Below are 16,892 nucleotides of genomic sequence, written 5' to 3'. Positions count from 1 at the left end.
AGAAACATAGTTAAAATCAAAAATAAAATTCATTGATTTGACATTTTTTTCTGAATACAACCTTTTTTGTCGATTTTTCATATATACATAATATTATATGCTTGTTTTTTATTTTGAGTCCTTACATATATACACTTATTATTTGTTCATCAATTATTAGAAGCATTTCATTACGATGTTATAATTTCATAATTTTAAAGATTTAAAAAACACGAAAACTCAAATTAAACATTTTGAAAAATAAAAACTTTTTATTTAACGCATTTTAAACGAATAGTAATAAAAAAATGAATGAATAAATAAATAGCGAGGTTGCATTGTATATGCATACGAATAGCAGTATAAATATAATCCATTATTATTATTGATATAACTTTTAGGGGTAATTTATTGTCATATATATAAACATTGCAATTATGAGGTTTATTTTTACTGTACCGCGCATATTTAATATGCTAATTTTTTCTTTATGCCTATATATATATTATTTTTGATAGATAACTTAAAAATGTTAACAAAATGGGGAACAAATTATATTAGTATAATTATTATATGATGTTATGAATTATAAAATAAATGTAGAAAAGTAAATAAAATGGGGGTACTATATATTAATATGTATGTAGATAAATTTGGTAAACGATTTAGACGAGGAATTCTCAATTGTAATGAATATTACGTAGATATAGTTGCTTTATTAATAAAATAAAACTGAATTTTATACTGCGCTATATTTATGTGTTTATGTTATATATTTTTTCATTTCAAAGATTCACTTTCGTTAGTTAGAAGCTCCTTTGGTAATTCTTCTTTTAGTTTATCATATTCAATATTACGAGAATTGAAATGATTCAATAAATAATTTTCTTTTACTTCATTAATTATAATATCATTTATTTGTTCACTTTGGTTGTTTTCTCTTGTTATGCTACTTTCTAATTTTCCATTGTGTTTTTTTTTTTCTGTCATCGATTTTGTATTTTCGTGTTCGTTTTTTAAATTATCATCGTCCATTTTTTCAATCTCTATATTTATATTATTTTGTTTGTTCTCTAAATTGGTATCCTCCATTTTCTCTTCTATAATTACATCTTCTTTTGCTTCTTCTATAGCTACATCTGATTTCTTAATAATATTATCTGTTTCGTTCAAGGCTGAGATTTTTTTCTCGTCAGTTTCTGAACTTTCATTTGCGATATTTTCATTTTTTGTTTCCTTATTTTCCTGTTTGATATTGAAATCAATATTACTTAGTTGATCCACCGATGGATCATTTGTATTATCAACATTATAATTTATACTGTCGTTATTTTTTATATCATCTTTACTATCTATTACTTCATAATGTGTTTGTGGAATTTGTGTGCTTGTTATGAGATCATTTTGTGTATTGAGAGTATTTGTAGAAATAAATTCAGGTTGTTTTATATTGGTTGTATCTAATTGGATATCTATATAATTAAAATGTGTATTGTTAAAATTTGGATTTTGATAAATAAATGTTTTATAATTAAAAGGCATAGGAAGATAAAAATTCAAAGCATATATATATCTTTCAATAAATATCAAGAAATCATTTAGATGATTTTCATCAACTAATATTTCTTCATTGTATTTATGTATATAATTAAAATGAAAAATTTTGTCTTTATTTATAATTTGGGCTCTTAAATTTAATTTATTATTATTATTTTCATATTTTTTAATAAAGTCATATAATAATTTTAAATATGAGACACACTCATAGAAGCATTTTTTTTTTAGCTTACAAGTTTCTTGGTTATTAATTAATGAAGTTTTAATAGTATTTATTTTGTCGTTCATTTTATTAGTAATTTTATTTTTCAAATGAATAATTTCATCATTTTGGACATTAATATTCTTAAATTTTTCTTTCATTTTTTTATTTAATTTTATTAGTACATTTGTTTCATAATTTAAAAGATTAATTCTGGATATAAGACTATAATTTTTTTCTTTTGATGCATTTAAGTTTATTATAATATGATCGAAATCTCCATTTTTAGCACTTAACGAATTTATGGAATTAATTGCATTATTCATATTTTCTATATTTGTTTCTAATTTGTTTATATTCTCTTTTTGGTATTCATTTATAAATAATATCCTTAAGCACAATTTTTTTAGCAATATAATTTTTTGATTTAATTTTTGTTTCTTTTCACTTTCATAGTCTTCAATTAGATGATTGTTATTAACAATATTTTCATTGTTTGTGTTACCTTGCTTTTCTTTTTTTTTATATGATGTATTTGTTTCGTCTATAATTTTATTATATTTCTTGTCTTTATAACTTTGCTTCATTTTTATTAATTCATGTAATTTTTGTTCTGAGGATAAAATTTTTTGTTCCTTTAATTTTTGTTGTAATGTTTTAAAATTTTCTCTATGTTTTTTTTCCATGATGTCTTTTTCTTTATTCAATTCAGCTAATTCAGTTTTTAATTTTTCATTTTGGATAGCCTGCTCCTTTTCTTGTATTGTTAAATTCCTGATGTTTTTTTTTAAAGTATTATATTCATTAATTAATATTTTCATATTGTTGTTATAAATAATTCTTTCGTTCCTTTCATCGTCTATAGCACTTTTTAATATGTTTATATCATTTGTAATATTATTTGTATATTCTTCAATATTGTTAATATTATTTTGTAATTTAACAGTAATTTTTTTATAATGATCTAATGAGTTTTTTTTTTTATTATCAGATTGATCAATTAATTTTTTTTTTTCTAATTCGTCTTTTATTATTTTGTGATGTAAATTAATTTTTTTTATTTTACTATTTTCTTCATATATTCTCCGAGATATTTTCTCGATTTCATATTCTTTCTCGCCTAAATATTTAATATCGCAATCATCCGAATCATTCTCCAATAATTTTTGATACTTATCCATTTTATTATCACTTATGTTATTATGGATATTTTTTGTTTTTTCTTTGAGATTTGTGTCTTTATTTTTTTTTAGTAGCATTTTTTAGTTGGACCTTGATTTTTTATAAAAATAAATTATATAACTGTTAAGAAAAAATATAAAAAATAGTATAATGCTGTTATCCAAGGATGTGATATATATATATATATATATATCGTAATATATTTATTTATAAATTAATAAAATGTATGTTTTGGTGTGTAAAAGAGGTATATATAATAGATACAGGGTTGTCTCGATAATATTATCTAAACCTTTTCTTTTGTTACATTTTTCGACACATTTTATATAAATTTTTCGAAATGACAAATAATAGGACGAGTGAAATAACAACTAATACGTCCCCTATTATATTCTGCTATATATATACATATTTTATAATATTAATATCATTTTCTTAATGATATTCCATTTCAATATTATATTAAAATTTTTTCCTTATGAATAATATGCTATGTGAAATAGTATTTGGTTAATTATAGCTATTTTATCATATCCAATTGAAAAAAGATAAGAAAAAATAGGGAAGAAAATGATAAAATATATATATGACAAAGGAATGCATTATGTGTATATATAATTATGTTTATCTATATGTGCAAAAAATTTTATCGCGTTTTCAAAACAAAGACACATACACACATCTTACGAGCCCGTAAAAGGGAGAGTGCCAAAAAAATAAAAAGTTATGAATAATAGTTATAATACAATTCATATATAAAATTAATACTTTTTCTTTTTTGTTTATTTTTCCATATTTATTAAAATTAGAAGAAAAAAATATTATGCAGTATAGTAAGAAAAGATATTACTTGATTGAAAATTTAATAGCTAGCATATAGAGAATTTATTTAATTATAATTACCAAAAAACTACATTTCATCATGTTTCTATAAATGTATATATGCTTATAGAAACTTCAAACACTACAGCATGCTTATATACACAGAAATTGTTTATTATTTAAAAATATTGCAGATTAAATATATGTAATATTTTTTAATAATATTAATATACAAAATCATACAATAGTCTTAGTAAAGATATTTTTTCCATGTTTTTCTCTGAAAAAAGCATATTATATTATTTTTTTCTAAATAAATTAATTTGCCTCTTTGATTTCAAAACATAGTTATATGGGAATTGTTATTATATAACAAATGTGTTGCAATCAATCTTTATGAACTTATTATATATATGCACAGTATGAATATATTATGAAGATAAGTTACTTTCCATATTATATGACATTGAATGGATTTTTGTATATACAAATATTGAATTATTTAAATGAGGTATAACGTTTTCATATATAAATATGGACTTCAATTTAAGTATGAATATATACATTTTTCATTAGTATACTGTGTGTATATAGTAGGAAAACCTTTTTTTTAATATAGCAACAAAAAATTTTGAAACTTAAGTAGAAATATTATTTATTAGATGCTTAATGGTATGACAATAGTTTTTTAAATATTTTTTTGCTTTGGGTTCTAAAAATTTATTTTATATTTATTTATTTTTCGAAAGAAAGAGGGATATTATTATTATATAGTAAAATTGTAGATTAGTTGAGAGTTTGGATAATAGATCAATAAAATAATGGTTCACATATTAATATATATTTTTGGTTGCTAATTTTCTTAAATATTTTGGAAAATATCTTAATATGCAATGTTTATTTAAATTTTTATATAATTAATTTTTGAGTTATTTGTATAATAATTTATTAATATACTTTAGTAAATACTACTTTTAGAATTATTATTTTATATTCCAACAAATTATATAGAGCTAAAAAACAAAATGCAATAAAATAATAAAAAATCGGTATATGATACGCAGCTATATGTATGAAATAGTTTTAGGATCGTTTTTCTTATTAATTGATACATGTCATTCATATAAAAATAACCACAGTTTATTTGATTGTGGAAATAATACTTTGCCATTACTTAAAAAGTAACCTAATATAATAATGCATCTACTAACATTATATTATTATAGAATTAACTTATATTTATGGGGGTCCTAATATTAGAAGAGAATAATTATAGAAGCATATATATTTTTTTTACTAAGCGCACGTTTCCTCAATTTTCACCATTAGTTTAAATAAAAGAAATTAAAGCATATTTTTTTTTATTATTTTACAATTTCATAGGAAATAAAAATTATTTTATTTTATTTTAAGAAAAAAATATGTTTTATATTTTTTTATAAAATTAAATAATTTTATAAATTATTAATTTATATATTATGATTTATAATAAATAAAAAATAATAATATACCCTAGAATATTATTTTAATTTCCAAATTTGTTTGTTACATTTTATTGTAATTTGTAAAATTGTTAAATTTATTATATATAGAACAACACATAATTTTGTTTGGTTTGTATATAAAAGTTCTAAAGGCTAAATAAGATACATATTATTTTGTTATTTATATATTTTTTTAAATAAAATGAACTATATAATAAAATTGCTTGTAGCCCTTGCTTTGTTTAATGTGGTATGTGAAGGCCATCGAGAAGGCTCGGGATTTAATATAAATTATAGTTATTCTAAATATGATAATAAAAATTTAAATCATTTTTTAAAATCGAATAGTCCAGGATGCACTGGAGAACTTGAAAGAAATATAATAAATGGGCAAAAAATAGATTGGAGCAGTTATGCGATGATGAGAGATGATACTGGAAAACACAATGACAATTCAATTAGTATAAAAATTAATAAATCTAAAAAACATACAATAGAATTACCTGTTTTCGATAAAAAAATGCCTTCGAACAATTTTTATAAAATTCTTTTTAACTGTGCTAAAGCATCTTCAGCAAAACCACATTTAATAGATATTTGCATAAATAAATATTTTAAAAAGTACAATATCCCATTTTCACCTGATTGCGTAAAATGCTTTTCAAATTTTATTGGTTGTGGATTTATATCATGTAATAAACAATGCTCAAAGGACCAATGCTCTAACGCATGCAGAGATTGTAGTCAGAAAGAATGTTTTAATAGTTTATTAAAATGCACACAATTAGATTCCTTACCAGATCCATGCAAATAAACTTATATAAATTATATTATTCCATGTTTGGAAAAAGGGGCAAAACGAATTGTAAACAAATAGAAGAAAACTATATAACAATGATTGAGAATCAAATGAATAAAAAGAAACCGAAATAATAAAGACGATGATATTCATTTCTTTTAATTTTGTGTGTTTTATTTTATATGTATTTTCCTACATGTATTTTTCTATATATTTATTTATTCATTTTTTTTATTGTATTTGTATTATCATTTTTATAATTGAAATTTATGAATAACTTAAAATTCACATAAAAATGAAAGCTGTTCAAAATTTTTTAATAAGTTAAATATTAATGCCAAAATAAAAAAAACAAAATGCCATAATAAAGCCAATACATGCTTTCTTTACATGTATACACGTATATTATAGAAACAAATAAAAAAGGGGTAAAATGATAACGCCTTTCCAATCACATGCTTTTAAATTATAAAAGAAATATTACTTACAAATAGTTAATTAGTAATATTATAAAGAACAATTAAAAAGGGAAATAACATATATATTTATGCATATGGCATTCCTATTTTATCCAAAGTTTCTTCCATTAGGTGAACAAGTGTCTCTTCTGTGTCTTCTCTTTCTAGTCGTTCCTTTAAATTAAAAAAAATGGAAAGTTGTATGTTTTTACAAGCATTTACTGGTATAATGTTGTATGTGTATATGTGGATGCATTATATATTTTTTATATCATAAATAAACACTCGTTTATTTATTATTTCAATAAAAGTTTTACTTTATCTATTTCCATTTTTATTTTTGAAAAATATTGTTCGATAAGGGAAACTAAATTTTCTGAGTAATTTTTTCTACAAAAAAATAATAAGTAAATTAATAAAAAATACACAAATATATGTGAATATATATTTTTTAAAGGATATAAAACATATTTGATATATCTTTAATTCGTGGTTATATTTCCATATATAAATTACCTAGTTATTTTTTCGTTTTTGATTATTTTGATAATTTCGTTGATTTTTTCATCTACGTCTCTCAAAATTTCTTTTTCAGTTTTAATTCTTTCGTTTATTTCATTTTGGACCATGAATTTAAGATTGGCAATTTCATTCTGAAAAAATATAAATTATAATAAATGATGATATAGACATTATTGGACAAATAAAATATTATGACTGCACATAATGATATAGAATAAGTTTAGCTAATTATAAATTCTTACATCATAATATTTTCTTAATGATGCTTCCTTTTCTTCAAAAATGCCATATTCTTCAGTTATTTCTTCCCTAAAAAACATATATATGTGTATATATGTTTGTATATATAGATATACATATAAATTTTAAAATTATTTTACAAAAATAAATTCATATATTACTTTAATAAGCTAGATTCATTTTGAAAGTCTTTTATTAGTTTCATTTTGAGGTTATGCCATTCTTCCTTTTCGGCGTTTATAAAATCTTCAGTTCTATTTTTCCAGTGATGAAAGGAAAACATTGATTGAATTATAATAAACACAAATTATTATATTCATTTATATATGTGTGGTATTATATGCATAATAGTAGACACAGTTATGTAAGTACAAATATGTTTGTGTGTCAATCAAGGCATATTTATTCTTACTTTTGTTCAAGGTTATACAATTTTTTTTGATGATAGTTTTTAAATTCCTCAAATTCGGATTTATAATTAGTAAAATCCGTTTTTATATCATTTATCTGATAAATATATACGCGTTTATATATACACATGCGAATAATGTAAATATATGAGTTACGGTAAAATATAATGGTGATATTTCAATACTGTTTAGCGATATTATTATAAACTACGTATGAAACATTTATAATTTTTTTTAATTCTGATTACCTTTTCATTCAATTCTTCAAAAATTTTATTTGAGTTTTCATTAATTTGGACTAGTTTCTCTTCTAAGGAATTGACCCTTTCAGTTAATTTCTGAGTATTCCCCCCAAAAATAAATAAAAACCAAATAAATAATCATATAATAATTGATTTAAACATGATATTAATTAATTGTAATTAAAAAAACTTATATATATGTATTTCTTCCTTGATTTAAATTACCTCAACTTTTTCATTTTTTTGTAATTCAATATTGAAATGTAGACCGCTCAATCGTTTTTCAAGTCTTTGCAACCTTTCCTGCAGTTGTAACAGAAAAATATAAGTATTTAAATTTTTAATTATTTATTTTTTAAATATATTTGTATAATAATATTTATACAAATATTATTATTCTTCATTAATTTTATTTTCTCATACGCTACTGTGTTTGCTTTGGCTTAAAGAAAATTGCTTGTTATAAATTCCACTTTTGTTCATATCTTCTATATATATAGTGAAACAAATGTAATGTGTATGGATATATGTGAATGTTTATAGTCAAATTGGTGAAGAAATGTATACATTTATATTTTTTTTTTTAACATTTTGTTTTATTACCCATTTTAAATCACTTAATATTAGAACGAACAATAAATACATTATGTGAAGGAATATTTGAATTTATCATTTATTTTATATTATTCCTTATATATATAATAGACAATTTGATTAAAATACAATACTGTATTCAAAAATTGTAAAAACTTTTTTTATTAATTTTATATAACTATTAAAATCAGAAAAAAATTAAAGCATTTACTTTTTAATAATTAAACCTTTGAAAGTTACACCAAATTTTTTAAAGTGTAAAAAACAATATGATGCAAAATTATATTTTACTATTTTATCAATGCATAGAAAGTAGAATATATTTTTTTAATTAATATATTATAATATATATTTGCATTAATTCGTAGTTTTCTTTTATTATTATTTTATTATTTTTTTGGAGAGGAGAGGAAAATTGAAAAAGGGAATTATTTCCACTCAATGATTACATGCACATTTGTGTTAATGTGTCATATATGTATACCTTATACATATTTTTAATTGATACTCATAAATATATTCATAAATATATAATACGCATAAATATGCATATCAATAAAATTAGGGATTTTATATTCCGTGTGTACAGTATAATTTTTCCAATTTCATTAATTTCACAGTTTTGTTTATTCAACCAGTTATGGTCATTGGATAGCATCATTTCATTTTTATATTCAGGCCTTCTATACCTTAGCATGATCTCCATTAAGTAAATGCAATTATATATATATATATATATATATATATATATATTAATATTAAGGAAACATAAAATTGTGTATACATCAGTTACCATAAGCAATGCATTATACTGCTTGTAATAGGAATGGTTGTTAAAAATTTTGTGCGATGAAAAAATACTAACTTTCAAGTATCGCATATAGGAAAATGATATATGAATATGCAAACATTTATATGATATATCGAATAAAAGTTCAAGTTAATTTAATTTTAATCTTAATATATATTTTTTTTAATTATATTAATGTATATAAAAATAAAATATAGAATAATAAAAAATTTTAATTTTGATAAATAAAAAAATTAAATGATATTATTTTGGATAATTTTTAAATTGAGTAAACATATGTAGCATACATGTATATATATGGGAGTATATACTGCAGATATAATTTGTATTAAACAAAATAAAAAGGTAAATAATAATAATATATGAAAGGGCTGAATAAAACAAGAATAGGGATGGAATTGTTAATGGTATTATAGTTTGTACCCTTTTGCAAATGATATTCATTTGTATGTATATATATTATATTTATAGCAAATCTTCCCAATTTTCTACAATTTCCTCTACTTGCTCTTCTGCTATCTGGTTGTTTAAATCTGAATTATTGGTATTATCGGTAGATTGGATATATTTTGGGTCATAATCATTTGAGAACCCAGTATCATCTCCATAAAAATAGTAGTTATCCGAAACATTTACATTTTTAAAGTTAACAGATTTATTAATTTTGTTTAATTTATCCATTAGAGAATAATCAGCATTATCTAAATGTTCATTTAATTTAGTTATATGGACGATTGCTCTTTTTGATGATATCCATTTGAGCCATGGTAACCAATTGGCTGGGTCATTTGCTAATGTAAATTGATCACCAAATATGATAACTCCTCTTTTCGCTCTTGTTAACATAACATTTAATCTTCTTGCATCTCTTAAGAAACCTAACTCGTTATTTGCATTCGATCTAACCGCTGAAAATAAAATTAGATCCTTTTCCTTTCCTTGGAATCCATCAATTGAATCAATTTCTATTCTATGTGCAGCTTCATATGGGAATGTTTCTTGAACTGCTTTTTTTAATTTAATTTTTTGCGCATCATATGCAGTTAAAATACCGATTTCGTCAACTGATACACATCCTTCATTAACAATAGATTTTAAAACGGCTATCAGTGGTTCTATTTCATATAAATTAAATTTGGATGTTCCATAAGCGTTTTCAAATTTACTTCCTGGTTTACCTAATGATACATCTATGAATACTAACCTACATTTGGGATTTGGCCATAAGAACCCTTTAATAATGGGTCTGTTTTCTTCAGTAACATTAGCAGTTTTTAATTTATTATCATAAAAATGAAAATTTGGAAATGTGCAAATACTTAAATGCATACGTCTTTGTGTTGATAATAAATGTATTGGTGCGATTTTCGCCATAACAAACCTTTCTAATAATGATTTATCTAATCCTAATTTAATAGCATCTGGTGATATAATAGTTGGAGGTAATTGTTTATGATCCCCAATTAGGACTAAATTGGTACAATAATGACCTAAGGGAATTAAGTTAGATGGTTCGATTGATTGTGCGCATTCATCAATAATAACTCTTTCAAATTTTTCATTATCAAAAATTTCATGGCCTGACCCAACGCAGGTAGCTATAACAACATTATATTTTTTAACAGCTTCAAGAAATAATAATGCTTTCATAACTTTAGCTTCTTTTTGCATATTATTTTTTCGTAGTTTTAATAAATCTTTATATCTATGAAATTCCATTATAGCTTCTTCATGAAAATCGCTATCACTACCAGCCCCTACTCGAACAGCTTGAATATTTCTTTTTTTTAAACCTTCTACTAAATTATTAGCAGCAACATTTGAATCTGCAACAGCCAATATTTTTTTGCTGCTGTTTTGCCTATGCCAACTATCGATAATAGCACATGCGACATGCGTTTTACCTGTACCTGGAGGCCCCTGTACTAAAGTTAATCTTCGTGTCAAAGCGCTTAAACATGCTAACTTTTGAGAATCGTTAAGTGGTAAATTAGTTGGTAAATTAATACTTTCAACTAGATATTGGTCAACATCTTCAAGGTATGTATTTCCAATTTGTTTATTCAATGCTTCGTTTAATAAATCCTCATATGGATTTTTTGCTTCTCTACTATAATCTTTTAAAATATCTTCTTGTGAGTTTTTGGATGCATCATTATTTTGAAAATTCATTTTAATTTGTTCATAATCAGCAATTTCTTCATTCAGTTTTCCAGTTTGTGCTATATATTTTGCATGCTTATTATATGTATGTAATATTAGAAAACGAATTTCTGGAGTAAAAACATAAGGTGATTGATATTGTGTTGGAACTGAACTTATAAATGTAATTGATCTTAGTGCTTGCAACATTCTTTCATGTGTAACTATATTTAATAATAAATATAATTTATATTTAGTGTATTTAATATTTCCTTTCTTTGTATTTTCTGCAGAAAATATTCTTACATTAATATTATAAACCGTATTATCACTTTTTGTACTTGTTATACTACCTATTAAACTGTTTGACCATGCATCTTCATCTTTTAATAGCATATCATATGGCTTCAATATAACAATGTCATCTTCTCTCATTTGAGTTGATTTCATCCATTCCTTTTCTTCATTCGTTAATGTACAAGTAAATGACAAAATAGGCATAGTAACACTTTTCATTTTTAACAATAATGATTTATTTTCATGTAAATATTCGAAATCTCTTTTTTCTTGTATACTTTGTGCCAAATTAGCTTGTAATTCTAATGCTAACATTATTCTATATTTTTTATAATAATCATGTGCGCATTTAGATATAAAAATTGAATAATCCAATTCTATTTCACGTAATAAGCTAATACAATGGAAACATAATTTATCGTTTAAAACAATTACACATTCATCAATTAATTTTTCCCATAAATCTATTGAAACAAGTTTGTGTACATAATTACTATTATCACTTTGATTTTTAATATATGGATTACAAAAAAATAAGTTACTAGAACTATCAATATATTGTTCTTCACAGGAATTATTTTCATACAATCCTTTTCCCATATCGGCATTTACACATGCCCCATTATTATTCATTCCTGATGGATTAAAGTTCATTTCGTTATTTGAAATATTATTATTGTTCATAGAATTAGAATTTCTACCGCCACATATATTATTGTTATAAGAATTTCCATAATTGGCGTTATTGGTTAAATTATTTATTTTTTCAGATTCTATTCTTCCTTCTTTACTAACCTCAACAAGGGTGTTAAGTAGTCTATTTATGTGATCATAATTACCATCTATCAACAATTCTCTAAGTAAATATACTACAAATATAGACCACGCATTACTACTATATTGCATTATAAATTGGATAGCTAAATTAAGAGCTTTTGTTAAATCTTTTGAAATAAGATCTCTTATATATTGCGCATTTTTCCTATCAGTTGATGAAACATATTCTATTAAATTATTTTTTACTAGCATATCATAAGCAGCTTCACATTTCGCTAAACTTTTTGTACTTCCATAACCAAAACTTTTTGCCTTACATGATATTTTGGCATTTTTCCATTCCCATTCTAAAGTACATTTATATATATTGTATACTTGTTCAAATGTTTCAATTTGATGAATTTTATATCTTGAAGCAATATTATTTCTCAACATCTGTATACTGCTAGCATCTTGCTTTGTTAAACCATACACAATAAGTTCTGATGGGTCCGATATTCCAGGTGGTAATGGCACTTCAGAATTCATTCCATTTATATTATCATTGCCTATATTGTTGTGATTGCTGCTGTTATCGTTAGTATTCTGAGAATTGCTATTCCAATTTTGAAAGTTCATATTATTGTTATTTGAATTAATAGGCATGTTATTCATGTCTATACTGTTACTCATATTTCTATTATACATATTAGTTGTTAGCGTTTGCATTAATTGATTATCAGAAGATGGGGGGTTAGAAAAATTGTTGGCGATTCCATTGTTGATACTGTTATTATCATTGTTAATATAAAAATCATCATAATTATTTAAATTTGGAAGATTTCCGCCAAATTTGTTCATATTGGATTCATCATAACTTTTATTATTGTTCATAATTTTTCCAAACATAGCATTTTCATACATTTTATTACTATTGCTATGCATTTTTCCCATTTTTTTATCATCCGACATTTTAGAATGCTCTGTTTCTTTAATTAGTTGATCTTTAATATCATATAAAGTCATATATAGTTTTTGAATAGCTATAATTTCTGCCACTTTTTCATGAGCATGCAAACCTATTGATTGATATATTTTATTATTAACCTTCCATTTTATATTTGTACAATATATATTATTATTAAATGTATTTTCCACATTTTTACTTTCCACTTTTAATATAACATTGAGGCTGTTTATCATCCATTTACTCATTTGATCTAGTTCTAAAAGGGATATATTTTTTAATTTTAATAAAATTTTTTTTACACATACTTTCTTACTTAATTTTTTAGTATTATGTAATCCAAATACGGTAATTTTTTCATTATTTGCAAACGACCATATAATAGAACATTTTATTTTATCATTTTCATTTGCAAATTCTTCTTTGGATTCTGCTTTTAAATAATTTTTTCTTATATAAAAAATGGTTAATATATTTTCATCTTTATACATGTAATTTACAAAATCACTAAAATCAAAATATATAGATGCATCAGAGTCTAAATTCAGGGTGCCAGTAGAATTGTTTCCAGGGGTATGTATGTTTATATTTTCTGCATCTAATGAATTATCCAGTTTGTTAATGCCCCCCAAGTTGCTCATGTTCTTTGAATTTGACAAATTATCATAATTATTTAATTTATTAGAATCATTATTATAATTATTACTTTTGTTATCATAAGAAATGTTTCTTACATTTTTATTCATAATCATGTTTGCTCCTTTGTCATTTTCGTTTAACAGTTTGCTGTTTCCATGATTAGAATTATTTGTTATCACATTCATACGATTTTCATTTTTCCCATGAGTCATATTAATGCTCATCAAATTGCCTGCATTATTATTAGCATCATTATAATTATATGATGAAATTTTATTTATGTTTCTATTTTGCATTAATTGGTTATTTATTGAGTTTCTCATATTGTTTGAATTTACATATGTATTTTGTGATGATTCATGTTGAAAATTATCAAAATTTTCATTTCTGTTTATATCCTTATTTTTAATTATGTTATTTATTTTGTGTACATTCACATTTGTATTATTATTTTCAATGTTGTAGTTACCATGCAAGTTTACATCGTCACTATTATTATTAACTATGTTAGCATTACATGCATCTTTGGTATTTAGCATGTTATTTGTTTTATCTATTGAGTTCATATTAAGGTCTTCAACTTTATTTATATCACTGGTACTAATACTTGTTATCTCATCTGAAACTTCCCTTTTAAAATTTTTTTGCATGTAACTTGTATGCCCATTATTTTTGCTATATTGGTTATTATTATTGTTATATGTGGGTAATTTTTTTTTTCCTGAATTAAATGCGCTCTTCATGGTATATTTCATATTATTTTGATAATTATCATGAAAATAGTTATATCGTTCATTCCCTTTCATGTTACTATAATTATTGTTATTATTATTCATTGATTCGTTTTCCTTCCTTTTTTCATTAGAATGATTTTTATAATTTCCATTTTTTATTGAATTATCTTGATAATTTGAATTAACTGGAAATTTATTAGTAGTAATTCCACTGCTCGTTGATATATTGCTATTATTGTAATCAGTTTTTTCTTTAGGATTTTTTATCAACGAATTTTCATTATTGTATGAATTAGTGTTTACATTTTTTTGAATTATATTATGATCATTGATATGTGAATTAGAGTCATTATTTTTGTTCAAATTTGTATTGTCCTTAATATTAGAATTTACAAACTTAGCACTTGTATTTATTTTTGCTTCGTTTAATAAATGGTTTGAATCATTATTGTTGTTTTTAGAATCTCTATTAAAATAACCATTATAATTATTCGAATAATTATGGTTATTGTTTGGATATTTACTGTTATTATTATTACTCGATAAATAACTATTGGAAACTTTATTTTTGTTTTTATTGATATGAATATTATTGTTCATAAAGTTGTTAATGTTATTTCCACTATTATTAGGGTTATTATACTGTTTGTTAAATATAGAATATCTATTATTATTTTTATAGTTTCTATTATAACCCTTTACGTCATTATTACTTTTATTAAATGACAATATATTATCATTTATGATGTTTTCATCGTCATTATTTGTATTCATATTTATGGAACTGGAGACTTTCTTGCTCATTTTATATTTTTTAAGCGATATATTTATAAAAGCATTATAATTTTTTTTATTTGAGCTGATATTATTTAATATTAATCGATTGTTTTTTCTGTGTGCTGAACATGAAAAGGGAATTAAGCTGTGAATGTGCGAATTACTTTGTTTTACTATAATACTTTCTGTTTGCAATACGTTAATTAATGAAAAAATATACATGTATTGACTTGCTAGTGATATTTTCTTATATTTTTTTAAAATCATATCATATATAAATATATAATAAAAATCATAATATGCTAAAAATGTTTATAAGATGTGATTTCAAACTTATAAATACATTATTATATTTCTATATGTGGGTATCAAGAGCATACACTGTTGTTATTTCAATTTTTATTGATGGAAACATAAATTTTATGAATTATTCACTAAATAAATATATATTAATACAAAAATAAGCAATTTTACAACATTTTTATAAAGGGGAAAACGTCTTTGAATTTATTCTATGTAAAAATGTATGTTAAAATTTTAAAAGAAAAATATTAAAAAATGTAAACATGGATTACTAACTAATGAGTAATGAATTAATATTAAAAAATTCGGGAAATAGCATATTAATAGGTAAAAATATATATATATATATATTATGCATAAATATATATAATAACATATTGTATATAAATATGTAAATATTTATATTTGTAAGCATGAAATGCAAATAGTTACAATAATTTATATCAATATGGCATTATATATATATGAAAAAAATTTTATTTTCGTTTGTAGATTTTCTTCTTTTATTCTAACAAAATATGCAATATTGTATAAATAAATGATATAATATTTTCCTTGCATTTAAATTATAACAATATGTTACATTGAATATGTTATATGCATATATTTTTTGGAGGGGTTATTTTTATATAGTTTTCCCTTTACACTGATGCTTATAAGGGCATTTATCAATTTATATTTTATATTTATATTTTATTAGTTTTTTGTTTTATTTTATATGCGAACACAATAATTTTATAATACATAATTATTTTTATATATTTTTGCTGTTACTTTTTTTTACGTACATGTAAAATATAATACTAATATATTATATATAAACGTTTTATATACAAGCATGTATTCATTTGCAGGCACTTTTGTATATAGAAACTTATTTGCGCGCATTTATATTATGCATATGCATTAAGTTTTCCGTGCTTATATAAATTGGTAATTAAAAAAATAATGGTATAATAAATCTTTCATTATTTC

At 22.5% G+C, this 16,892-nt stretch overlaps 4 protein-coding genes across 4 annotated transcripts; 1 reads left to right on the top strand and 3 right to left on the bottom strand.

Moving 5' to 3' along the window:
- Positions 1-759: 759 nt before the first annotated feature.
- PBANKA_0801500 (conserved Plasmodium protein, unknown function) lies at positions 760-2,997 on the bottom strand (the record flags this gene model as incomplete). Its single annotated transcript, XM_034564160.1, has 1 exon — positions 760-2,997. The coding sequence occupies one exon, from the start codon at positions 2,995-2,997 to the stop codon at positions 760-762; it is 2,238 nt and encodes a 745-aa protein (XP_034420985.1).
- A 2,431-nt stretch (positions 2,998-5,428) lies between these two features.
- Positions 5,429-6,040, top strand: PBANKA_0801400 (conserved protein, unknown function; the record flags this gene model as incomplete). The annotated part of the gene is made up of 1 exon (XM_034564159.1): positions 5,429-6,040. One exon carries the CDS (start codon positions 5,429-5,431, stop codon positions 6,038-6,040), a length of 612 nt encoding a protein of 203 aa, XP_034420984.1.
- A 530-nt stretch (positions 6,041-6,570) lies between these two features.
- Positions 6,571-8,504, bottom strand: PBANKA_0801300 (conserved protein, unknown function; the record flags this gene model as incomplete). Its single annotated transcript, XM_034564158.1, has 10 exons — positions 6,571-6,657; positions 6,801-6,873; positions 7,000-7,136; positions 7,248-7,314; positions 7,407-7,499; positions 7,658-7,752; positions 7,904-7,993; positions 8,123-8,200; positions 8,321-8,385; positions 8,501-8,504. The coding sequence occupies 10 exons, from the start codon at positions 8,502-8,504 to the stop codon at positions 6,571-6,573; spliced, it is 789 nt and encodes a 262-aa protein (XP_034420983.1).
- Positions 8,505-9,767: 1,263 nt separating this feature from the next.
- Positions 9,768-15,881, bottom strand: PBANKA_0801200 (erythrocyte membrane-associated antigen, putative; the record flags this gene model as incomplete). Its single annotated transcript, XM_034564157.1, has 1 exon — positions 9,768-15,881. One exon carries the CDS (start codon positions 15,879-15,881, stop codon positions 9,768-9,770), a length of 6,114 nt encoding a protein of 2,037 aa, XP_034420982.1.
- Positions 15,882-16,892: the final 1,011 nt, after the last annotated feature.

Source organism: Plasmodium berghei (assembly GCF_900002375.2).
Source record: "Plasmodium berghei ANKA genome assembly, chromosome: 8".
In the NCBI taxonomy this organism is placed as follows: domain Eukaryota; phylum Apicomplexa; class Aconoidasida; order Haemosporida; family Plasmodiidae; genus Plasmodium; species Plasmodium berghei.
Note: the sequence above shows the minus strand (reverse complement) of the source record. Positions and strands in the feature narration are given on the sequence as shown.